The sequence below is a fragment of the Poromitra crassiceps genome (genome assembly GCF_964638095.1).
Source record: "Poromitra crassiceps genome assembly, chromosome: 11".
Lineage (NCBI taxonomy): Eukaryota > Metazoa > Chordata > Actinopteri > Beryciformes > Melamphaidae > Poromitra > Poromitra crassiceps.
Window position 1 is genome coordinate 39,757,707 of NC_139643.1, and position 26,448 is coordinate 39,784,154.

A 26,448-nucleotide genomic window follows, 5' to 3' on the forward strand; every position below is an offset into this window, starting at 1 on the left:
TCCTCTGAGAGCAGCAGCAAAGTGCCGTTTGATCATTTGGTGCTACTGGAGCGGCCTGTTATTTTCCGCCTTGTTTCCCCAAAGACACTGACACTTGTTGGGCAGTTGTGTGGAGTGAAATTGATCTGGTGCTTCTCGTACAACAGGCCAGACACAAGCTTCAAACTGATTGGGTTTGTGGTAGAATCAAAAAGCCCTGAGTCTAGACAGACTCTTATCTCCAGGCCCCAGGTTCTACAACAACATGGATTGGGGTGCATCTTTGAATTTAGCGAGAGGGTGCACTAGTAGCGACAGTTTGGGCTGGCAACACGGGCCGCGAGCGTGGTCCACTGATGAACGGATGAGGTCAGGTTTCGAAAAATGGTCTCACTACAATGAAATGGCTACTATAGGGACTAACATCCATCACACATGAATACAATTGGGATCATTGAATACACAAAAGTCTCAGATTTACAGTAATACCAAATTTATGCAGTTCCAAGACTGTTTGGGGACCGCAGCATGCAGAAATATTCAAATAGAATAGGCGAAAATAATATATTTACTCTATACTGCATGCAAAACAGTGCATGGTTTTTGCCAAAAAGTGCATGGGATAAGCATAAAGTGGGCATGTCTGTAAAGGGGAGACTCGTGGGTACCCATAGAACCAATTCTCATTCAGATATCTTGAGGTGAGAGGTCAAGGGACCCCTTTGAAAATGGCCATGCCAGTTTTTCCTTCGTCAAGATTTTATGTAACTTTGGAGTGTTATTCCGCCCTCTTCCAGAGAAGATAGAATGACATGGTTGCCACCAATGAATGCCTTAGGTCTCCTAGTTTCAAATCTTCTTTTAGCTTTAAAATTAGCCTGCAACAGCTTCTGAAATACAGTAATATCGGCGAGCCTATTATTCACATTTCAACTGAGGCTGCAAAATATTGGGTGCAATGCATGCTCTTGCACCCCCGGAGAACCAGGCCTGAACCTCTTGTTGTTCTCCTACCTTCAGCGGGGATGGTGAAAACCTCTTTAGGGATGTAGAGCTTGTCCTCGGCTGTCCTGGCCCAGTCCTTCATGCCTCTCCGGCCCTTCATGGGGAAGTTGATATCGCTGGAGACAGCCGACACCGGCTCGCGCTGGATGGTTATCACTGGACAAACAAAGAGATACGAGGGAGGAGACACTTCAAACTGGCTGGAGCGCAACTTGGGGATGAACAAAGAACATTGCTTGAAGATAAGGTGAGCTGCAAAATAAGTTAGTAAAGAACTCTGATCGAACGGATCTGGAAGGGAAAGTTTCTAAGCGCACTGCAAAAAGAATGTCCATCTCGGAGTCATTTCATCTCATACAATTCTTACTTGTCTTAAAACAAGTTGCCCATGCAAGTTCATTGTGTCAGGAAAGTTCTAAAAACAAATGGTCTTGAGAAAGAACACAGCAGAAGCCATGATCACTCCACTAGCATCAGAATGACAGTCGATTCAAGCAAATTCTTTGAAAGACCTGCATTGGAAATAGGATGTTTATTATGACTCAACGTCAGATTCAATGACGAGTTGGATATTTTTGTAGTGCTCCAGAGCGTGTGAAGAAGTCACACACGCTGTCAAGGAAACTTGGCTGAGCATGAAGTGTGCTAAAAATAACCACCCAAAATATAACCTCAATCCAAGCTGGGAGATGGGATGGGAACATGGCATCATCTATCCTTCCCGATCGCTGCTTTTATTAATGGGGCGACGCTGAGTGACACTTACTGAGGTTGTTGGTAACCACCAGGAAACTTTGGAATGGCTTCTGAGCCTCTCCGATGAGGTGGATGAAATCCTCTAATATCCTCATCAGCAAGGCTGCGCCGGGAGAGACCTGGAGAGAGAGAGAGAGAGAGACAGAGACAGAGACAGACAGAGAGAGAGAGAGAGGAACAGAGAGAGAGAGAGAGACAGAGACAGAGAGAGAGGAACAGAGAGAGAGAGACAGCCGTCAATCATGAAGTCATCATCATCATAATCCATGGGCAACTGCCCGTACGTGACCCACGTCCCACTCCTTGAAATGTTAATATTCATCACATCACATTACCCAGACCACTGAATGTGTTCCAGAGCAGGATAATGGAACAAAGTGGGGGATAATATCACATTTGCTTTGCTGTTTATTGTGTCCAGATGGCAAGTAAACACCTTAACTCAAGGGCATCGAGATGGGTCACACACAACCACGCAAAGGCACACAAATGTGGATGTGTACACACACACACACGGCATAATTAGTAGGTAGCCATTGTGTTTAGTAAACAGGTGTGTTTTTATGACTAATAATGATATGTTAATGTGGGATGTAGTGACAAACACACACACACACACACACACACACACACACACGCACACGCACACACACACACACACACACACACACACACACACACAAACACACACGTGGACACATAATTGGTATACTTAGGTAGCCATTGTTTATGGTAGACAGGTGTATTTTTATGACTAAGAATGATATAAACACTCAATCAGACCAAATGGAGTGCAACAGAGCCAAACACACACACACGCACACACGCACACACATACATGCAGGAGGCCACACACCACACACACACACACACACACACACACACACACACACACACACACACATACATGCAGGAGGCCACACACGACACACACACACACACACACACACACACACGACACACACACGCACCCCACCCCCCCCCACACACACACGCACGCACATACATGCAGGAGGCCTTACCTGGTGAGCATCCTCCCATCTCTCTACATTTTCCATGTCCAACATATTGCTGATTACCTGGAAGAATTTCTGAGAAGAGATAAAATGCAGATGCACTTAGCTGTTGATGGATAGCCTACTTTTATCTTTTTGTCTTGTGTGGAGATTGCTGTTGTAAAAACTCCTGCATTATGCATCTACAGGGCTCTAGACTGCGACCAAAATGGTTGCATATGCGACCGTTTTTTGAGGGTGTGAGTAAAACGTTCACCTGGTCGCAATGGTGCAAATTGATTTGCTCAGCCTCAATTCTCTCTCTCACCACTGTAAAGTAAAAAAAAAAAAAGAATAAAAAGGCGAAAGGCGACCAAATCATGTGCTGGTGTGACTAACTGAGAAGCCCCAGTGCTACTAGTAAACCCTGATCCATTACAGTTTATTATCTGTCAAATCTTGTAAACACTAGACTACAGTGACATATTGTAAAACTAAAATTATGTGTGTCAAATGAATGGCTGAGAGTCCATTCCCGACAGCGGGCGAAAAAAGGAAGAAAGTCCTTCTAAAAGAATTCAGTTTGAGGCCATAGCAACTGTGTGTCTAGTTCTTTGTTATGCACATCACATGCAGTGAGGGGGGGGGGGGGGGCTTCCACATTGAAAAGGCTTGGAGGTCCATCTGTGCGATTCAAGATTCAAGATTCAAGATTCAAGATTTTTATTGTCACTCCGTAGTACAAGTATCACGTGTGAAATTCTTGTGCTGTAGACTCCGTTTACAACATAGTGCAAAAATAACAGGGCATATGGGTGCAGGAAAACAAGAGAAGCAACAAGCAATAAGGCAGTAAAGTTGTGCGATGTGCGTTAGCGTGTTTCCTGTGTTCTTCGCCTACCTGCACGTCGTCGGGAGCTGGGATGTAGGTTGCTCTTTTGAAGGTGTCCGTCACATTTCGCAGAATCTCCGTGGAGAAGAGAAGGTCGCCGCTGTAGTAGCTCCTCCTCTGCAAGAGCTCCAGGAGACTCCGTACGATCTGAGACATGCCCTCCCCAGCCAGGGTCCTCTGACCCTTCGCAAGATGCTCTCGCAACTGCAGTGTCCAAAACAGGAGAGAGAGCGAGAGAGAGAGAGACAGAGAGAGAGAGAGCGAGAGAGAGAGAGAGAGGCAAGTCACCTTAATGCATTGGAAGTTGATTGCTTCACCACTGGGTATTCAAGCTGAGTAAATGTATGCCCAGAAGTGCATAGTGCACTAACTGCTTTTATCTTACTGCAAGAAGTAAAGATGTCCGAAACAGAGAGCAGAGGCGTTATTTCGAATCCCACATAGGTTACGCAAAAACTATTACAGTAATTTATTTTCAATGTCCGCTATCAAGAGCAATTTGGTTAATACAATCGCTGGGCTGGGCACAGTGTTTGTGGTGTGTGGGAAATGTTTGTTTGAAAAGCTTGAGTGTGTTACGTTTTCATTAGCGTTAATACACTAATAATTCATTTCAATGTCCACTATCAAGAGCAATTCAGTTGGTTCATGAAATCGCTGGGCTGCGTGCCGTGCAGTGGTTGTGGTGTGGGAGATTCCAGCTGTCAAAAGAAGACAAAAGACTTGCTCCTGGCCAATCCCGGCACTTGACTGCTGCGTAGGCGGGCACAGGGCGTGGTTTTTGCGTAACCTATCTGGGATTCGAAATAACGCAGAGCAGAGACAGACAAAAGATGATGTGTTTAGGGTCAATGCTAGAGGGACCAGGGCATCAGCCAGAGTTGACTGCTTGGCTAAATTTGGGAAAACTGCTTTTGGACAATCAGCATTTTCAGTCAGAGCAGTGAAGTAAATTGAACACAATTCACACCCATATCAGATAATGCAAAGATAAGTATTTTTTTTTACACATGAAACATGGCTCAAGACAAATCTATCATGTGATCAGTGATCTAAACCTTTGTACAGACAAAAAAAAATTGTTTTCCAACATGGAGATTATTATGTGTTTTATGTGATGTACTGTTTGTAAACTTTGCTAATTGTATTGTTTTTAATTGTTTGTATTGTACAGTTAGTGTTGTTGTTTTTTAAATATCTTCCTACCCAGGGACTGCAGATGAATTAGCGATATAGCTAACTCTGGCCCGACGGTTGTGTTGTGTGCATGGCCCCTGTTAAATAAACTAATAAATTAAACGAAACACGCTCGCTCCAAAATTGGATCGCATTCCTCCAGAGAGCGAAAGAGATACAGATTTGCGAGAGCGTGCTTGCGTGAGAGAGAGACACCGAGAGAGAGAGAGAGAGAGAGAGAGAGAGAGAGTAGAAGGCGGTGGAAGAACAGAAGATAACAGCAATCACAGAAAATTAATTAATGGCTCCCGGTGTTAATGGAAGCTTGGCACTGAAGCTAACCGTGCAATCAGCCCCGTCACGCACAATCCCTGACCTCCATCTCCCGCCGCCATCACAGTGGAGATGGAAAAGGTCGGAGGTCGCAGAGTCAGGAGGACAGACCGACCGCCGAACACACTCGTTAAATATGCTCGTTGTTCATTAATTGATAAAGTGGGAGTGAGCTCTGGAATAGTTTGTTAGAGATAGCAGCGAGGCAACGACACCCCGCTACGTTTGAGTCAAACTTTTCAAAAAGAAAGTTGAAGAGAGCTACATCACGGGTGGAGAATAAGGCAAAGAGTGAGGCTTCTGTTTGGCGGCAGCTACTCTTCGCTGCACTTTCTTAGAAATCCAGTAATGAGAGAGAGAGAGAGAGAGAGAGAGAGAAAGAGAGAGAGAGAGAGAGAGAGAGAGAGAAGAGAGAGAGAGAGAGAGAGAGAGAGAGAGAGAGGTTTGATGAGGGAGGTTGAGGTATGGCAGGAAGCCATGCTGCAACCAACAGGCTCAAATGAGGTGTCAAAATAAAGTGTGTCTTGCTGGAAATGAAAGAAATGGGCTACTGTCTCTAGAGAGAGTTTGGAAGTTGTGTGAGTGTTTATGAGGTGGATGGGGAGCTTAGCTGTTTGCCTTGGGAGAGGCGAACTTACAGATCAATGTAAATAGCTATATTCAAGCTGTTTGCCTTGGGAGAGGCGGACTTACAGTTAAATGTAAATATCTATAATCAAGTGAGACGCATCTGGCGAAGCTCGGAGGACCCCAGAAAGCAACTCCATTATTGTCCAGCATGCAACGACGACTAGCAGATCCTGGAGAAAGAGAGGGAGGGGGGGGAGGGGGAGGAGAGAAAGACACACACACACACACACACACACACACACACACACACACACACACACACACACACACACACACACAGAGAGATATTAAAAACTGTATTCATACCAGCACTTTCATATGGAATGTCACAGGATTTAAGATTTGAGGACGAAATGGTGTGTATTAAATACTAGTCCATACGCAGGGAGGCACGCACAACAACTACGTGCAGACTTGTCAAAAATGCTCATTGGCGGCGTAAATGTGGGAAAATGGGAATATCGGCTTGGTCATTCCCTGCCAATGCCAGTTCTCCATCCCCATGTGCAGTTTCACACTGATTGGCCAACCCGTGGAGGAGGTAAATGGGACAGAAGGACAGAGTTTTCCTCTCTTCCTATAACATGATTCCATAGTAGGATGAAATCCAAAAATAGGTGAGAAATGTTGGTCCATTTTATCCTCTAATTTATGATCCGTCACTCTAGTTTAGAACTCCAGCATTCTCCTATTCACTGTCAATGGACCAGCTGCTGTACATCAGTTACTATGACATGCATCACATAGAAACATAGATCACAATCTGCTGTTCATCAGTTAGTATGACATGCATCACATAGAAACCTAGTATGATAACATAAGATGTATGTACAGTAAGTTAAGTATATTTTGCGCTAACAACACAGAAATAACATTGAATTGAGAGGCATTCCCATAGACCATTTTCCTTCCCCCCCGTTTTTTAGGAACCCTATGCTTTTTTCAGATTTCTCCCAATTGTACTTGGCCAATTCTCCCTGCTGCAGTCGTTGCTCCACCCTCTCTGCCGACCTGGGGAGAGTTGTAGAGTAGCACTAGCACATGTTTCCTCCGATAGACGTGCAGTTGCCAGCCGCTTCTTTTCACCTGACAGCGAGGAGTTTCACCGGCAGGACGTAGCGCGTGGGAGGATCACGACCAGTTCGCGCCCGCTCCCAGAGCCCCCGACCGACTAGAACAGGACTCATACCCCACCGGCTTCCCACCCGCAGCCACGGCCAATTGTGTCTGTAGGAACGTCCAACCAAGCCGGAAAGTACCGATGCCGGGAATTGAACCCGGCATCTAGTCCGCTAGTCTCTGCCTCGGTATTTATCGGTTCTGAACGGGACCGGGTCTCAGATGTCTAATAATAGACGGGTCCATTACGGGTTCGGGCACAAATTCCCCGGGTCCATTAGGGTCCGGGTCCGTGATTTTGGACCCGTGAAGACCTCTACATTCAGGTAAAGAACAATGCACGGTGTGTCTGCTAAATGGCGTTCACAGACTGAAGAAACCCACTACATACCCACAACACTGCCACTTAAAGATTAAAAACAAAAGTCAGGGCTGTTGATTTCCTTAGAGCCAAATATGATTTGGGTTTGTTATTACTACTAGCAAGTATTCCCCTTGTAGCAGCTCTGTCTGCACTGCTTGGCAGCTCACACCTGCTGGCTGCTTCAACCTGGCAGCCACCGGATGCAGCTGATGGGAAGCAGCCAAAATACTCTGCTAAGACAAAACACATTCCCAAGCCGGATACAGACTCTACCTGTATGCACAAGGAGCTCTGCCTTGGTGGAACAACCACCTCATAATAAACATGTTGGATGTAGAATTAGCTCCTGCAGATCTTAAGGTTCACGTGGATGTTTGGCCATATACTGATGTGGGAGTGAGAAGAGCCAAGCACTCAATGCACTTTTTTTTTTTTTTCTTCAGATTTCCCCCCGTTTTCTCCCCAATTGTAACTTGGCCAATTCCCTGTTAGGCTGTCCTGGTCGTTGCTCCACCCCCTCTGCTGATCTGGCGAGAGTTGTACTGTAGACTAGCACATGCTTCCTCCGATACATGTGCAATCGCCAGCCACTTCTTTTTCCCCAGTTCCCCTCCCCACGATCAAGCAAACGCGCCCGACCGACCAGAGGAGGCACTAGTGCAGCGACCAGGACACAAACCCTTAAGCCCAATTTATGCTTTGTCTGTTGACACTTTTGAAACCGTCGCCGACAGAAATGAGGACTTGAGTCGACACTTTCAAGTGTCGGCGAGCAGTGTCTGCTACCTGGTGAAATGTCTAGTGTCGCTGACTACGTCACATAGTGTGGTGCAAGTGTGATTGGCTATATATAGACGGAACGCACTCTTGACTTCCTTGTTTTGGTTTTCGCTCGATTTAAATGAATGAACGTGTCCCCGCTATTTTTATCAGCCTGTCCTTGATGTATGACTTCAACGTGGTTTCACTGTGAATTCCCTCTTATAGCGTTGGTGAGTCACGTGACCGTTGAACCGAGGCGAACGTTCACTGAAGTATAAATGCAACACCATGAGCGAGACATTTTGTTTTTCGTCATGTGCTGAGCGACACTTTCCAATAAGTATAAATTAAGCTTAACTCTGGCTTCCCACCCGCAGACACGGCCAAGTGTGGCTGTATGGACGCCTGGCCAAACCGGAGGTAACACGGGGCCTCGAACCTGCAACCCCTGTGTTGGTACGCAGGGAATCTACCGCCGCACTACCAGGACACCCCACTATTATTTCGTTTTTTATTTATTACAGACTTGCTGAACCACTGCAGCTCTTGACTCCATCCTGAAGAAAAATTGTTTGGGCAAAATACAATTTTGATCATTTCTCCGGCTCTCAAAAGTTAAAAGGAATAAGTCTGGTAGCTCGGTTGAGGAACCGTGAGGTTTCGTGTTACGTTCTATGCTTGCTAATATGGTACCAGTGCAACACACTGGAATACTACTGCAGCATAGATGCTGGTTAAATGCATGAGGTGGGGATTCTGTAATGACGAGCTGCCTGTACATCACGGCTCACTACAGTCTCACAGTATCTTCAAGGACATTGTGATGAATCTCTAAACGTGCATTTCAGCATTTGAAGGCAACCTTGGCACTGCATTTCCCAGAGATCACCTGCCAATCAAATAGTGTGTCCAGCACTGTGACTTTGTCTTTCTCCTTGGATTTTCTGTTGATGCAGTTTGAGCTTCCGCACTCTATAGGGGGCGCTCTTTTCTGTTTCTCTTCAGCCACGGAGGCTATCCCTGCTCACGCTAACCACCCACACAGACCTGTGTGTTTATAGCAAATATAAAAGGTGTCATGAACTGCGACAGTACAGCAGTGATGCTCAACCTATTTCATATCAAGGACCCCTAGTTTAGTCCACATTGGACCCCCCAGGAGGCCCATTTGATGAGATCTGGTCTCTTGGACGCAAATCTGATAATATTTCTTATTGCTAGACATGATTTCGTCCAGGATTCCATGACTGTGTGTGTTGTAGGTTGAGAGATAACAATGAAACTATGAACAAAACAGTCATTCTACTCCATTCTCTAATTGTGTTAACTTCCTGTAAATTAAATAATGGCAAAGGTTAACAATTCATCAATTGGCTGGGGACCCCCTGGAACCCCCTCAAGGACCCCTGGTGGTCCCCGGAGTACCCCACGTTGAGCATCATTGGGCTATAGCTTGAAGCACTATTGTGTTAATATTCAGTGGGCAATAGAGTAGCAACATGGACATGTAATGACATTGTCATAGAAATACATTAGATACCCCCTCAAGGCAACCACAGTCATGTATCTACACAAACTATAACAGCCCAAACGCGGATCTGACGCTGAAGTTTCATTCCGGCATCCTTGTTAGCAGGGGAGACCGATGACACTGCAGCACGTTGCCTCGCCTCACCACGCGTGCAGCGAGAGTTTTCGGCGTCAGGTCTATTTTTGACGCGGCACGGGGCAATTGAGGATGAAGAAAGTGTCGCACACTCACTGCTCCATATGCACATTTTTTAAATGAAATGACGTTTCGGCCTAAGGCCTTCTTCAGAGGGCAAAACAGAGCGAGGCGTGGAGCAAAACAGAGCGCTTCTGGTGTGAATGGCAAGGCTGCTGCTCGATGCTTCCCGTGGCGCGCTGCTTGTGACATGCTTCTGGTGTGTGAACCGAGCGTCAGTGTGCTACTCAACAGGCGTGGGTGGCCCTTCAATACTGACCAGTGGCATTGGTCGGACACTTGTTGTAGACCGTTTCTCCAGCGGAAGCTCTCTTCCATGTCATGGCCAGAAGGTGCTCGTCTTTGCAGATCTCGTGAGGCGCTGCAGAAGCGGGGGAGGAAAAACGCATTAAAAAACGTGTCAAAATTGAGGCGCACGCAAGCGCGGGCACATGCATAAACACCGGCTACACGCGCGCACAGACACACGCGCACAGAGGAGGGAGACAGAGAGCGCACCGAAAAAACAAGATTCAAATCAGTGTTCTCCTGAAGCTTGCAATCTTATTCCTGGTATTGCTCAGTGCTCTCTGTCAGTGTCTCTGCCTCAGTACAGTATCTCATTCGCTCTTCATCTTCTCACTTTATTCATCTCTCTATTTCATAACCCTGATGAAAAACAGAGAGGGCTCTGAAGATATTCCGAGGGGGGCAGAGAGATGGAGGATGGAGAGAGAAGAGAGAGAGATGAGAAAGAGAGAGAGACAGAGAGAGAGAGAGAGAGAGAGAGAGAGAGAGAGAGAGAGCAAATATGTTATGATGTTTGCCAGCAAAGCCAACAGACAGACCATTGTCTTGTGGAACAGAGGGTTGAGAGTTATTTAAAGGGAAGGGGGGTCATGGTAGAGGCTGCACTGAAAGGTTCATCATCTCTCGTATAGGCTCTCTGAAGTCCAGGCAAGCACATACAGTAGGGCCTACCCACGTGGCATTCAGGCTATATAGGGAAATACGCCTGCATATTCACACACACACACACACACACACACACACACACACACGCGCAGAAACACACACACACACACACACACACACACACACACACACGCAGACACACACACACACACACACACACACACACACACACACGCAGACACACACACGCACACACAGAGCTCCAGTCAAGGGGCATACTTATTAAACCACAATATTTGCTGCAGTGGCTGACACGCTGACAAATCGCACCGAGCAGGGCTTTGAACAATTCACCCACCCTCCACCAGGGAGAGAGAGAGAGAGGGGGGAGACAGAGAGACGCAGAGAGAGAGAGAGAGAGAGAGAGAGAGAGAGAGCGAGAGAGAGATTAGTGTGATAAGAACAGTGCTAAAGAGGAGAGGTGTAAGGAGAGACGATGGAGCTTACAGGTAAACAAGGATGGATGGATGGATGGAGAGATAGGTGGATGGAGGGATGGATGGATGATGGATGGATGGGTAGATGTATAGATAGGTGGATGGATGTATAGATAGGTGGATGCATGGATGATGGATGGGTGGATGGATGGATGGGTATGTGAACTGACAGAAAAACAGATGAGAGGCAGACAGAAATGAGAGGAGTGCAGTTCTAAAATTAAGATGGACGCCCTCGGCTGTGTTGTGAACCGCTGGGAATCACTTTCACCCTGCCTGATAAACACGGAGCATGCACAGATTGAGCTCTCTCTCTCTCTCTCTCTGCCTCTCTCACACACACATACACACACACACACGCGCGCGCGCAGCGCGCGCACACACACGCGCGCACACACACACACACGCGCACACACGCGCGGAATTATGAGCTTGTGTAGCAATGAGACTATTAACGCAGATACAAACAGAGACACAAACACCCCTGAGATGCGCGATGCATGAATAATATGCATAATAGCCTACATATAACTCTCTCTCTCTCTCTCTCACAGACACACACACACACACATAAACACACACGCACACGCACACGCACACACACACACTGACCCGGGCACTTCTTCTCGTTGCAGGAGCGGGTCTCCTCTCCGGAGCCGTCACACGGGTTGCCTTGCGCGCCGGTGCCCTCGCACATCCTGAAGCGGCGCTGCCAGCCGGAGTCGCACGTCTTGCTGCACAGACTCCAGTGGTTCCAGCTGCCCCAGTTCCCTCCGCCTGAAAACAGGAGCAGCATGGCGGGGTGGAGGAAGGCAGGAAGGCATGTGGAGTGGAGAAGGGGGAAAAGATGGAGCTGTTTTGATGAATTTAGGTTATGACTTTAGGGCAAGAGGTTCTTCAACTTTTTTTTTCTTTTTGAAGTGTGGGACCCAAATTAAGTCAATATGAGGCCATTCTGGGACTCTGTCTCATTAAAATGCACTAGTATTCTTGTCCTTCAGGGCCTCAATCGAAACAGACTCACAACCCAATTTCAGTCCCAACCCACAAATAGAGTGCCGCAGGAAAGAGTCCTAAAACCCGGAAGCTAGCATCGCCCGATTCCCTCGTCTGGAGGTCAATAGGGTTTTTGTACGGGGATTTTGGTTAGACGCCTGAAATAATGTCTGTGGTTAACAAAAGTTTATGAAACTCATTTGTAAAGACTTTATGAAACTCATAAAGACTAGGGTGGAGAGTAGACGGGACGATGCGCCATGGGCGCAATTTTTCAGGGGGGGGGGGGGGGGGTGTAACTAAACTCATGTCAACTCATGCCACGTCATCCACATCCTGGCTCTGTGAGTGTGAACGCCTACAAATGTAAAATACCCCCCCCCCCCTCCAGATTAATTCCAGATCCTGAAAAGTGTTTTGGCAAATTTGGGAGGCGATCGGAGCAACGGGGCACCTTGACACTCTGCACAAACAAACAGACAGACTGACAACTTTTCAATTATAGGAGTAGGATAGGATTATCTTGCTGAACACAAAGATTTGCAGTTTGATCAACTTTTGCTAACCACAAATCTTATTTCAGGTATCTAACCAAAACCCACATAGAGAAAATCAAATTGACTCCCAGACGAGGGAACGGAGCGTGCTCCCTAGCGGTACTCTATTGCCGGTCTGTGGAATTGGAGAATCAAATCAGAGCGCAAATCGACACTGGTGCCGACGCCTTTGGGATAACGTACGATCTGTGTTTGCGTAACGGCGTTTGGGTGTGTCGTTTTTATTGCCCGTCTTACCGCCGCACGAGGGGTTGGTGCACTCCCTGCTCTCCTGGTGGGGGCCCTTGCACTCGGCCCAGCCGTGCACCGAGGCACTGCACCGCCGCTGTCTCAGCTGGGTCCCCGCGTCGCACGTCACGCTGCATGTCGCCCACGGAGCCCAGTCCAACCACTGGCCCTCCACTGGAGCCACAGAGAGGACAGACACCAGGCAGGGAGGGAGGGAGATGGGGAGAGACAGAGGGAATGGGCGGGATAGATGAAGTCAGACGGGGGGGAAGATTTTGAGAGACGCACGGAAATCAAGATAAATGGATGCCGAGGTTTTGAGGGAAGGGAGAGGCGTTGGGATGGAAGAGAGAGCGGGGGAGAGGGAGAGTGGGGGAGGGGGGGGGGGAGAGAGAGAGCGGGGGAGAGGGGGAGAGAGAGAAAGTGCGTCAGCGACATGTAAACAGAATGTACGAGAGGACAGAGAGAAGAAGAAATTATGGGGCAGCGTAAGGGACAAATTTAAGACTACTGAGAAGCCGTCGGAGGCTATATCTTTGCCAAAGCCAGCTATGGATCTGGCCAATGATATGCCGGCACCGGCAACTGAGAGACCGTCGGTGAGAAATGAGAAGCTGACTATTCATTTGTCTTACCAAGCAATCCACTGGATCGGCTATTGGATCGGCTGGTCATTAGCTTGGAGAGGCTAGCTACTAGCTTGGAGAGGCTAGCAACCCATTGGATCGGCTGGTCATTAGCATTTCTAATCCCACATAGGATAAGCAATAACCACGCCCTGTGGCGCCCGGATTGGCCAGGAGCAACACTGGAGGGCACGCAGCCCAGCGATTTCATGAACCAACTGAATAGCTCTTGAGAACGGACAGTGATTTCGAGAGCGGACATTGAAATTAATTATGGTCACCTACCTTCCTTAGCATAGTAATAATAATAAGCATAATAATTGTAATCTACACAATGTGTACACAATCTACAAAAACATGCAATAATATAAACGGTGTTGTGTTCACGTTCATAGCTCATATAATATAATGTATCATATCGTTAATTTCAAGATCAATTCTTACCCAGAGAAAAGGTACAGCACTGAAAATGTAACAAGCAATAGTTTTTTAAACATCTTTATTTTAAAAGATGAAAAACCCCAGGTGCTTTAGTCCCAAGCTTCAATGCTCCTGGCCAATCCCGGTGCCACAGGGCGTGGTTATTGCTTATCCTATGTGGGTTTAGAAATGCTAATGACTAGCCGATCCAATGGGTTGCTAGCCTCTCCAAGCTAGTAGCTAGCCTAGACAAGCTAATGACCAGCCGATCCAATAGCCGATCCAGTGGATTGCTTGGTAAGACAAATGAATAGTCGGCTTCTCATTTCTCACCGACGGTCTCTCAGTTGCCGGTGCCGGCATATCATTGGCCAGATCCATAGCTGGCTTTGGCAAAGATATAGCCTCCGACGGCTTCTCAGTAGTCTTAATTTTGTCCCTTATGCTGCCCCATAAGAAATAAATCACAGATGCTATTTAGTACTCCACAAATAGCAACACACAAGCGTAAGAAATATTTCAATCTGTTAAGCAATAACACATTACAGTTGCTTCCTTTCAAGCTTAGTTTTAAAGCAAGTGGGAGTTCACACAGAGTGCAGACAGAGTTACACCGCCTTGGAGTTTTTAAAAATACGGTATCCATTCCAAATTCAGACCGACTAGAACACATTTGAAACGGTCCCATTTCAAATGGTGCTTGTAGGCTGTAGGAGCAGCTAAATAAAAAGAAATACAATGGAGAAAAAAAAAAAGACAAGAGTTGAATCCAATAGAGTAGTGCCTGACAGCACAGCAGTGCCTGAATACTGAGCAGCTTAGCCCGAGCCTGATGACATCAACCCCCATGTAATGAAAGCCCCCTCTGTCCTTTTTGATTGCTGGCAGAAAAAAGCTGTGCTGCCGGTGGTAATAGAGTTGTCAGATCAAATATCCCAAACGCACAGAGAATTATGAAAATCACTCAAGGATAGGAAAATGAATCATTATTACTGCCAAAAGTCAAAATAAAGCTTTTTGGTCTATTCAAAGCCGGTGACGGTTTATATAATTGTGAGGGTGTGTGTGTGTGTGTGTGTGTGTGTGTGTGTGCCACTCAGGAGGACTACACCAAAGAGAATACACGGAGAAGAGCGTCGATGGGAGTTGAAAACGTGTTGTTCTGTGTGTAGCTTGGAAATGCATGACTGCGTGTCGAGGTCCGTGACAAGCCAACTACTGTTTCTCTCCTTGATACATATGTATGATTAGCACATATTTGTAACAAGCAACTTGACAGAAGAAGTGAATACAGATGGCGTCAGCCTGTGGACATGCCCTGGACATTAATATTAATAAGAATACTAGCAAAACAAAGAAACTGGTTTTAATATTGTTATGTTTGCTAACATAAGCCATTTGGTAATACCGTATCAGCTACTACTACACCTTGCAAAGTGATTTGAAAATAGTCAAATTCCGTCCCTTCCCTTCTGTCTTAAAAGCACAAAGTTTTGCAATTGGTATACAAAAAACGTGCTCATTATGTGCAGTCAACTTGGCATCATATCCTTGGATATGATTATATAATATCTGTAGTTGAAGCAGCTGGGATGAGGATCAGCACCTCTAAATCCGAGGCCATTGTTCTCAGCAGGAAACCAGTGGATGATCTACTCCAGGTAGGGAATGAGTCCTTACCCCAAGTGAAGGAGTTCAAGTATCTCAGGGTCTTGTTCTCGAGTGAGGGGACAATGAAGCGGGAGATGGGCCGGGAGAATCTGAGCAGCGTGAGCGGTATTGCGTTCGCTTTACCGCATCGCTGTGATGAAAAGAGAGCTGAGCCAGAAGGCAAAGCTCTCGATCTACTGGTTGATCTTCATTCCTACCCTCACCTACAGTATGGTCATGAAGGATGGGGCATGACCGAAAGGACATGATCATGGATACAAGCGGCCAAAATGGGTTTTCTCTGGCGTCTCCCTCAGGGATAAGGTGAGAAGCTCAGTCATCTGTGAGGGACCCGGAGGAGAGCCGCTGCTCCTTCACGTAGAAAGGAGCCAGTTGGTCGCCTCAGGCACATCCAGCTATATATATTTATATCTATATATATATATCATTCTAATTCAAACCTTAACACTGAATCCCAAGCCATAAAATAGCCAATTATGGAATATCCTCATGAGGACATTTGGTATATATAGAATACAAACTCACACAAACATATTCACAAAAGTAGTGAGCACAAAGCTCGTTGGCGGTGTCTAGAGGAGTAAACGAACCCATCCACAGCATTGTCTGCACAGGAAGCACTAAATGACATCAACGTTAAAGCTATAGGGTTCCAGGAGCTGTGATTATTCTTTATGCAAAGCGAACAAGACGCATACGGTGAGACATTTCCCAACAGGGCTAGGATACGTATCATGTGAACAGACTGAACACAGCCAGTAACAGTTGTATTGATTGTAGTGAAGGAGCGGTGTAGTATGGCACAGAGGGCGGTATAGGCTGCGGTTTTCCTGCCAAAACCACAAAGTATCAATTTGTTTGTAATTAAGACATTCATCCTCCAGCATAAACTCTGCTATGAACTTGCCTGTTTATATTGTGAGGAAGGTGAAAAAAGGAGGGTAGGTGTCAAAGAGGTCCCAGGCTATATCCAGCAGGCTTTCTGCCTACACACCTAACTTAGATGATCTAAGTGCCTTTTAGGTCTTGATGTGAGCTCTAAAAGGTCTTATATGATCAGATGAATTATGCATGTAGGACATTTCCTCCGCTCTTAGCCTATTGACACTCTATATTTGATGCAACGCCTGTCATATTAACATTTACAACACACACACACAAATCTGTCATATTAACATTTACTACTCTTCCCACATACAGTATGTGTGTGTGTGTGCTTGCTGTGTTAGGTAACATCCTTCTGCAGAACAGATAAGCCGATGTGAGGCAGCCGGGGTGAAGGGTTAGGGGGTAAAATTTATGGTAATATTGAAGGAGACAAATTTAATGAATTTGAATGAAGCCAGAAGATTTGGAGCTATAGAGTATATTTGTAGCTACAGAGTATATTTGTAGCTACAGAGTATATTTGTAGCTATATAGAGTATATGTGTAGCTATATAGAGTATATTTGTAGCTACAGAGTATATATGTAGCTATATAGAGTATATTTGTAGCTATATAGAGTATATTTGTAGCTACATAGTATATTTGTAGCGATAGAGTATATTTGTAGCTATATAGAGTATATTTGTAGCTATATAGAGTATATGTGTACTATCTACATAGTATATTTGTAGCTATACAGTATATTTGTAGCTATATAGAGTATATTTGTAGCTATATAGAGTATATTTGTAGCTACATAGTATATTTGTAGCGATAGAGTATATTTGTAGCTATATAGAGTATATGTAGCTATATAGAGTATATGATTGATTGATTTTCTTTATTTAAGTGTCATGCTTCGAATGAAGCCCAGCCCACATGGGCTTACAGGACACTTTTACTGTTCATCATTTAAACAAACAATGATCAAAACATAAAACCAACAGAAAACACCCAAAATACATACAGTAAAGTTGTACAGCATGAAAACCACCACCTGAACCTACTTAAAGAGCTGTGCTTGCCTTTTATTCCAGGCCCTAGAGATAAAGTTAGCAGTCTTAAATACCTCAGTATATGCATATACACAGTATATGTGTACTAGCTACGTATATTTGTAGCTATAGAGTATATTTGTAGCTATATAGAGTATATTTGTAGCTACATAGTATATTTGTAGCGATAGAGTATATTTGTAGCTATATAGAGTATATTTGTAGCTATATAGAGTATATTTGTAGCTACATAGTATATTTGTAGCTATAGAGTATATTTGTAGCTATATAGAGTATATTTGTAGCTACATAGTATATTTGTAGCTATAGAGTATATTTGTAGCTATATAGAGTATATTTGTAGCTACATAGTATATTTGTAGCTATAGAGTATATTTGTAGCTATATAGAGTATATTTGTAGCTACATAGTATATTTGTAGCTACAGAGTATATTTGTAGCTATATAGAGTATATTTGTAGCTACATAGTATATTTGTAGCTATATAGAGTATATTTGTAGCTACATAGTATATTTGTAGCTATAGAGTATATTTGTAGCTATATAGAGTATATTTGTAGCTATATAGAGTATATTTGTAGCTACATAGTATATTTAAGCAATATATCACGAGAGCAAGTGTGTTGTGGTGAATATATCCCCCTGATCAGTTGTTATCCCACGAGGCCGCAGGCCGAGTGGGATAACAACTGAGCAGGGGGATATATTCCACAACACACGCTGCTCGAGTGCTATATTGCTTTTATAAAAGGGTTCCAAGTATAATAATATAATAATAATAACACTATAAGTCCGACTGGCATGGTATTCTGAGAGTCAGTTGAAACACTACTGTAAGGCGGGACCTCTAGCAAGAAGATAGACGTGCGGGTGATTTGATTGGATCGTTCTGGAGACTGAAGTCGACATTGGCCAATCCTGGCGCTTGCCTGGACTTTTTACAAAGCCCGACACCAGAGCCATATGCCCACACCAAGTAACGTTACGTCTTATTTAGAAATGCGGGGTTAAGAGTGAGGGCGCGCGAGAGAGGGGTTAAGACATTAGCCCGCGTCTATTCTTGTACAAAACATCATTTTCTGCGAAGTATTAGTAAAGTTATAAGCGAAGATCGATTCACAAGGATCTGAAAAGCTGTCTCCGCCATTTTGTTTTTGAGGTACTTTTAGTAAGAGAGTTGCGCCATCATGCGTCCGACTAGTGACCCTCCATACAGCAGATCAGGAGAAAGCTGTTTGGCTCGAGTGCAGCGCTGCCTTTTAGTAAGAGAGTTGCCATGGCAACCAATAACCCATGGCCATGGGTTATTGAACTCGGTTACTGGAATTATACAATGGCTGTGAACCAATCAGATTGCTTGATTTGAGAGAGCCATTTTATAATTGTAGCTATAGAGTATATTTGTAGCTATATAGAGTATATTTGTAGCTACATAGTATATTTGTAGCTATAGAGTATATTTGTAGCTATATAGAGTATATTTGTAGCTGTAGAGTTTATGCTGTGCAGTGACAAACTCACTGAGACACGCACGTAGACACAAACACCTACAGGTGCCGCAATCTGCAGTTGGCGTCTGGGTCATTTGGCTGCCAGCAGGCTGCCAAACCTAAAGCCATGTCCCTTATAGCATATGGTGTAACAAAGTTCACTTCTTTGGTATTTGGACACACACGTGGGCGCGCGCGCGTACACACACACATGCGTACACACACACATGCGTACACACACACGCGTGCACACACACGCATACACACACACACACACACACGTACACACACACACACACACACACACACACACACACACACACACACACACACACACACACAGTATTCAGACAACATCCATCAAAGCTTGGACTTTTCTGCCAAAAGGACTGTGCTGGTATTTATCATTTCAAAGCACCATTGCCTTTGAACTCCCAAAAGCACTGTGAGTCCGCCGTGATACATTCACACACACATTCTCTCTCTCTCTCTCTCTCTCACACACACACACACACACACACACACACACACACACACACACACACACACACACACACACACTTCCTTAAGGCCCTGTCTCTCTGCCAAACCCCCTCTCTCCATCACTGTTCCCAAAACAGCATGGCAAAACACCCCGGAGGGCGTACTTCACATTACGTCTCCTTCTCCTCCCCCCTCTCTCTCTCTCTCTCTCTCTCTCTCTCTCTCTCTCTCTTTGCGACAGAACTTTACAGCCTCTTAGTGTGGCGACGAGGACAGTTTTGTTTTATTTAAATATTAACCTTACGAAACCCCTCTTTAGGAAAAAAACTGATTAAATCAGACAGTAGGGAGGGCGAGGACACAAGACAGATTTAGCCCACACAGGCTCCACTTCAGTGTGCATTCAGAAATTCAAATGAGACATACGTGCAAAGGCAAGGGAGAGCACCTCCCCCCGTTCTAATAATAAAACATAATAATCTAATTTACCCTGTGATAATTGCTCAGTCTATTTATAGCTACAGGTGTATGCAAATAGGACACGTATGTTTGTATACACATACATACAGCACATGCATAAAGATGAATGCAAATTGCTCAAGTGCACACACACACACACTCTACATCAGACTGAAATCAAACCAGGGGAAAAGAAAAGGTAATTATTCAAGAGGCAACCACCAATTGTTTTATGAAGCTGTCTTATGTGTTAGTGTTGGTGTGTGTCCATTAAATGCCATTATTCTGACATTATGCAACGTTATTTAAATTCTGCCAATCCACAGTCAATAGAAAGCACTTAGCAAATCATTTCACTGTTATTATGCCTTACTGAAATGAACATCCGTTTCTAATGTAATGCTTTCAAAGTCAGGGGTTTTCAAGACAGAGACCTGAAATAGAATCCTAAATAAAACAAAAACACTGTGTCACTGTGGCTAAAATATACTAAGTCTTTAAACCAGTTATTCCCAACCAGGGGTACTTGAGCAGCTTGCAGGGGTTATGTGGACAGATTGGGGGTTACAATTTATTTCCAAAATAATAAATAAATAAATAAAATAAAAATAAGCCCATTGCTAAAATGGTACGTGTGCACGGCAACTAGTTCCCCCAAGGTGTCAACTGTTGCACTACTCTACGGAGTATATTTTGTATGGATTTAGGCTAGTTGTATATACGTGTGTGGATCAGCCACAGTGTTTTCTTTCACACGCAAATAACATGCATGAGTGAGGGGGTACTAATGGAATGGCAAAACAGCTCAAGGGGTACATAAGACACTGCTTTGAATGACGCATAATATTTGAACTCTACCCTTTTTCTATTGAGACGATGATGAAATTCCACGATGTGGAGATGATATATGAAGAATGTAATCAAGTGATCATCCGTGACGCCCTCTTGGAGGACGCACTGTGATTGGCTGCAATCACTGTTGGTGTGATTGGCTGCAATCACTGTTGGTCAAACAAACCATCTCTCCTCAGATCCCACTCCATCGAGACTTCATCTCAATGGCCAATTCCACTCCAACGGCGGCCCGATCAAGATGTCTCGGCTGAACGGTCTGAGCCAAATTGGAATGTCGCCCTGAGGTCCACTCGGCACCAGAACGGGACGGGGGCCCCAGTGACTTATTGTTGCTGTTCTTCACGAGGTAGGCCTAATAGGTAATCTCACAGAGACAATTGCTGAAGCGCTGCACTGCAGTAGTGTAGGACTGCTCAGCAATCCAGACGTAGCCGAACAGGATGGAGGCACAGAAACCCAACCTGAAGCTACGGCGGGGCTCCGCCTGGCCCGGCCATGCTTGAGGAGAGGCTGAACGGCAGCTTGAAAGTCTGGGGCGTGAATCCGCCGGGCTGACCTGGGCTCAAGATGGACTTGTGAAAACACTACTGCGGTGACAGCAGTGAGCATGAGCAGACAGGAGAGGTGGAGGGTTAGTCATATTCAGATGGATGAGAGAGAGAGAGAAAGAAAAGGAAAACCTTTTTTCTGGCTTTTTCTTCCCAACTGTACTTGACCAATTCCCCCTGGTGTCCCGGTCATTGCTCCACCCCCATGCTTCCTCTGATATACATGTGCAGTCGCCAGCTGCTTCTTTTCACCTGACAGCGAGGTGTTTCACCGGAAGGATTTAGCGCATGGGTAGACTCAGCCCTCAGTCTTAATCCGTTTCACTACTGTAAGACTGAGAATATTACTATTTAAATATTTTCATAACGTTAGGTGGTGCTGTTGGAAGCTTTGCATCGGAGAACCAATCATGAGTATTGTGGGCGGGCCTGCTTTCTGGGGGCAGTGACGCTCATGCAGAACCGGTGCTGTCGCGTTTGCGGAGAAACATATTAATCACTTAGAAACAAACATAACCTGTTAATAGGACGTGTTTCATCCGGCCCCGGCGGCTAGAGGTATTTCCCCCAGCGATAAGCCCGACTCCCAAGGCTAACGTTACAGAGCCTGCTGTCTGATGACTTCACACAGTAGCAAGCGGACCAATTCCGGGTAGGAAAAATTATTGTAAAATAAACAACAGGACAGGTATAAACTATCTTTGCAGCACATCAGTGTCTTGCTCTATATTGGAACTATGAAACATTGCATTGCCGCTACCAAATAGAATTCTAATCATAAATGTAGGTGTGTCTGCTGCCGGCCGTTCTCGCCGGGCTCTGAACCAGATTTGGAACAGTAAATTCCCAGACGTTTGGTGGTAAGGTGGCGCTGTTGGCGCCGCTCACCAAACATCTGGAAACCGAGACTAGCGCATGGGAGGATTACGCTATTCCCCCCAGTTCCCCCCCACCAAACAGGTCCCCCGACCGACCAGTGGAGGCGCTACTGCAGCGGCCAGGACTCATACCCCACCGGCTTCCCACCCGCCGACATGGCCAATTGTGTCTGTAGGAACGCCTGAACAAGCCGGAAGTACTACTGCCGGGAATTTAACCTGTGTCTCCGTGGTGGTAGGCGAGTGCTTTTACCTCTACACTAGCCAGACGCCCCAGATGGGAGACAGTTTAGCTGCATTGGAAGATAGTGGAGAATAAAGGAATGCTTATCTGGATGTTTCACACAGGATGAGTGATACGTAGAGAAACAGAAAATCAAAAAAGTTTGCAGAACGCAACATATGAATACATGTGCATGTAATCCATGGAAAAGACGTGTGACAGACCCCAAACAATTGTTTTTTAGACAGGGTTTCCATTATCTGGTAATTAGGCTACAGTTTTATATCGTAAAATATGTTGAAATCTGACATATCTCTTGTCATGTGTTGTGAAAACAATTCCCTCTATCAGCGTCATCACGGTCACCGCGGCCATCGTTGCCATCGTTGACATGCAGTAGCACTGCAGCTCAACTGTCAACAAGTGACAGCCTCGGTGACAGCAGGCTAATAGGAAACTAGCCACTGCTAGCGTTATCTCTATTGTATATTACTGTTTCTGTTGCGTGAGGATGTATTACAAAACAGCGATGGTGGCCTGCATATAAACGACTTAATGACAGCAATAAAATCCCCGCGGTTAGTTTGTATGCAGCTATCCACCATCCACAGATGTGAAGGGAAAGAGCTCTAAGCTCTAAGCCAGCACAGGAGAGATGTAGGAGCAACGGGTGACCCTTTCTGCCAGCTCCTCACAGCAAGTCTGCTCACCTCAGGTTCTTTGTTTTGTTTACCGCAGGTAGCCATTTAGCTCAGGGAAGCAGAGTTTGTAAAGTGATTGGTCATGATTGATCCAACACCAGTAATGTTAGCTAGTATTAAGTGAAGAGTCGTACCTGTTTGTGAGCCGCCATGAGGCCTAACAGTCAGAGGAGGAGGTGAAGAAACGCGTACACCACACCTGAGTGCGTTCACATGCACACTAATAAAGCGATCATATTGGATTAGCAGATTATTCGAGTGCTCTTGTAAACAGCATAAACCCATATCCTTTATCAGATAAAGGCCGTTATCAGATTATGAGAAATCCAATAAACACACCTAGCTTTCTGCTGAATCATCAGTTGTATTCAGTGCATGTCCACTCACACACGTTGAGGTGAGTTCCCGCTATCTATACTAAAGTGCGTGTAAACGGGGAAATCGGATTATTGCCAATTACCTGATTATTCTCAGTTATCCGATTATTGTGTGCATCAACACACTCACTGTTACCTGGTCAAATGAGCAGATCAGTAAGGAGCTGGCTGAAAGTTTGGCCTGTTTCTACTAACTACGCACACATCTCTCTCATGCTACTTACATCTGCGGATGGTAGGGATAGCATACAAACAAGCCCTGTTTTATTTAATTGCTGTCATTACTACAGTAGGCTACATAATGCAAGGCACACTATTTTGTAATGTACCTAAGGGACAGTAACGGTAATAGACAATAGAGATAATGCTAGCGCTATTGTCACCTAGGCTGCCACTAGTTGACAGCTGCAGCGGTATGTCAACGATATGGCCGCGGCGAGCGTGATGACGCAGATCGGATAACGTTACATAATGAAAAGCAGATATTTGACCGGAATTTCTCCCCATTTGTCTGGGACATTGACATCTTACTAGGGGTGTCACAATATATCGTCCCACGAAATTTCGCGATAGTAAAACGTCACGATATGTATCGTTGAGATGAAATCTCATATCGCAAATTTTTTTTTTTTTTTTTTTTTTCAAAAAATAGACTAAGAAACGTCTTTGTTTGTTGAAGTTCAATGTGTGGAAAGTAGTTCAGTTGAACAAGTCTCTGAAGAGACACATGAGAAGTTATACAGGAGAGAAACCATTCAATTGAGTTTCTGGCAAAACTGTTTACTTGACAGGAAAAACTGAAGATGCATAAAAAATAGATTAAGAAAAGTCTTGTTGTTTGAGTTTGAAGAAAAACTGAAGATGCATAATGAGAATTTATACTGCTGAGAAACCTTTTAGTTCAAAGTAAATCTAAGTGACGGTGTAACTCATTCTATTTCAAGATAAGCCTTATCTCCAATCTCATGTTTTTTCTAGTTGTTATTGTAATAACAATTTCCCACAACAGCATGTTTTGTATTTGTGCATTTCAAATAAAATACTACTTTTCCAGTCATATATTGTCATTATTCAAGTTTAAAAAAATATTGTTAAAATCGTATCGTATCGTATCGTTATCGTGAACCCAGTATCGTGATACGTATCGTATCGTGAACTGAGTGTATCGTGAACTGAGTGTATCGTGACACCCCTACATCTTACATGTGCATTTTCTCTGGAAACCCTGGTTTTAGATCTTGATAAAGAAAATGGTGACATATTCATGGTTAGGCAGTGAGAGAGAGAGAGAGAGAGAGAGAGAGAGAGAGAGGGAGAGAGAGAGAGAGAGAGAGAGAGAAAGAGAGAGAGAGAGAGAGAGAGAGAGAGAGAGAGATATCATGTAAATGGGGATGGTACTAACCAGGACACACTGCTATGTTGCAGGGTTTGGTCTGAGTCTCGGGACTCCTGCAATCTGTGGCCCCGCCTCCGTTCACACACTTCCTGGTTCGGGTCCTGGAGCCCCGCCCACACGTCACAGAGCACAGACTCCATGACGACCACTCCTCCCACATACCATGCACTGCACGCACATGCACACACACACGCGCACACACACACGCACACAATGGGGATGAGGTGGAGCGTATCCCATGGCAGGCAGGAGGGTTAGAGAATGAGAGAAACATGAGAGATTAGATGAGTGTGAACACAGGAGGGAGACACCTCCATCAAAACTGTTCAGTTCAAGAAAAAAACACTTTGAAAACAAGAAAATGCAAGAAAACAACTTGCTGTTAATTTATCTGTCAGGATTTATCTGTCAGGATGCATGACACATGAAGAACAAGGTCAGTGAATCAGTTAGGAATGGACAGTCTGGCATCTGAAGACATGCGCTTATGCAGTTAGAGTTATGACAAGGGAAATGAGCATGGTGAGTTGGCTTCTGAGATGAATATGTATGTATAGCTGTCAGCTTTCTATAGCTGCCATGACTTCAAACGCTTCAACACCAATTAAAGCATTTATCAATGTTTCTCTTCTTTTTTTCCTCCCCTCTCCATTGCACTGCTGCTCATCCCACTTTAGAAACAGATGAAACGGAGATCACATCTAAGTAGAACAAATTAACGGCAGAGAAGTTGCAAAAAAACTTTGCAGAAAATGACTTGAAGATGATGCTCTGTTGCTATTTGTTGATTGTGCTCAGGCTGCTTTTAGGAATGTTTCTATTTCATCTGCATTGCCACTAAGTGTGCATGGGACCTCAAAGAACCTATAAGAAGGAACGTCACTCACGTCACAGCGTTCTAATAGTACATTGGGGCCAGACTTTGGGGAAGTGAATGGGGCAGGCAGAGCTTCAGAATTTGACGGAGGAAAAGACTTGGAAGGACAGGGTTGGTAAATGAGGGTCAAGAAGATATAGAAATGAGGCATATGAACACATAATAGAGGGAGATTAGAAGTCATTTTGAAAAATGTAGGGAGTGATTTAGTACTGTATATCATTACAAAGTTTGAGAGTTTGGAATGAAAGATGGAGGCCAAGGAGGGAGGGTGTTATTTTGAAAATATAGAGCGCATTGGGGGAATGTTCAGCAATAAGGGACCAGAAGCGATAAAGCTATGCTGAAAGAAATGCAGAGAGAGAGAGAGAGAGAGAGAGAGAGAGAGAGAGAGATTTGGAGAGAGAGAGAGAGAGAGAGAGAGAGAGAGAGAGAGGGCGAGAGATTTGGAGAGAGAGAGAGAGAGAGAGAGAGAGAGAGATTTGGAGAGATGTTGAAGGAGAGAGATGGAAAGCAGGGAGGTCAGAGAGCAGGAGAAAGAGAGAGGAAGCAGGATGGAGGTTGCTGGCCCTGTGTTGAGCAGCGCTCACAT

At 44.9% G+C, this 26,448-nt stretch overlaps 1 protein-coding gene across 1 annotated transcript in view; it reads right to left on the bottom strand.

Moving 5' to 3' along the window:
• The window catches only part of adgrb2 (adhesion G protein-coupled receptor B2), a 332,454-nt gene that overhangs the window by 133,904 nt on the left and 172,102 nt on the right, over positions 1–26,448 (bottom strand). The window contains exons 5-13 of the mRNA XM_083646528.1: positions 24,986–25,147; positions 12,919–13,083; positions 11,741–11,905; positions 9,997–10,098; positions 5,830–5,936; positions 3,637–3,831; positions 2,763–2,831; positions 1,751–1,859; positions 994–1,140 (exon numbers count right to left, since the gene is read on the bottom strand). Coding sequence (XP_083502654.1) covers positions 994–1,140; positions 1,751–1,859; positions 2,763–2,831; positions 3,637–3,831; positions 5,830–5,936; positions 9,997–10,098; positions 11,741–11,905; positions 12,919–13,083; positions 24,986–25,147 — 1,221 coding nt within the window. The remainder of the gene's footprint in view (positions 1–993; positions 1,141–1,750; positions 1,860–2,762; positions 2,832–3,636; positions 3,832–5,829; positions 5,937–9,996; positions 10,099–11,740; positions 11,906–12,918; positions 13,084–24,985; positions 25,148–26,448) is intronic.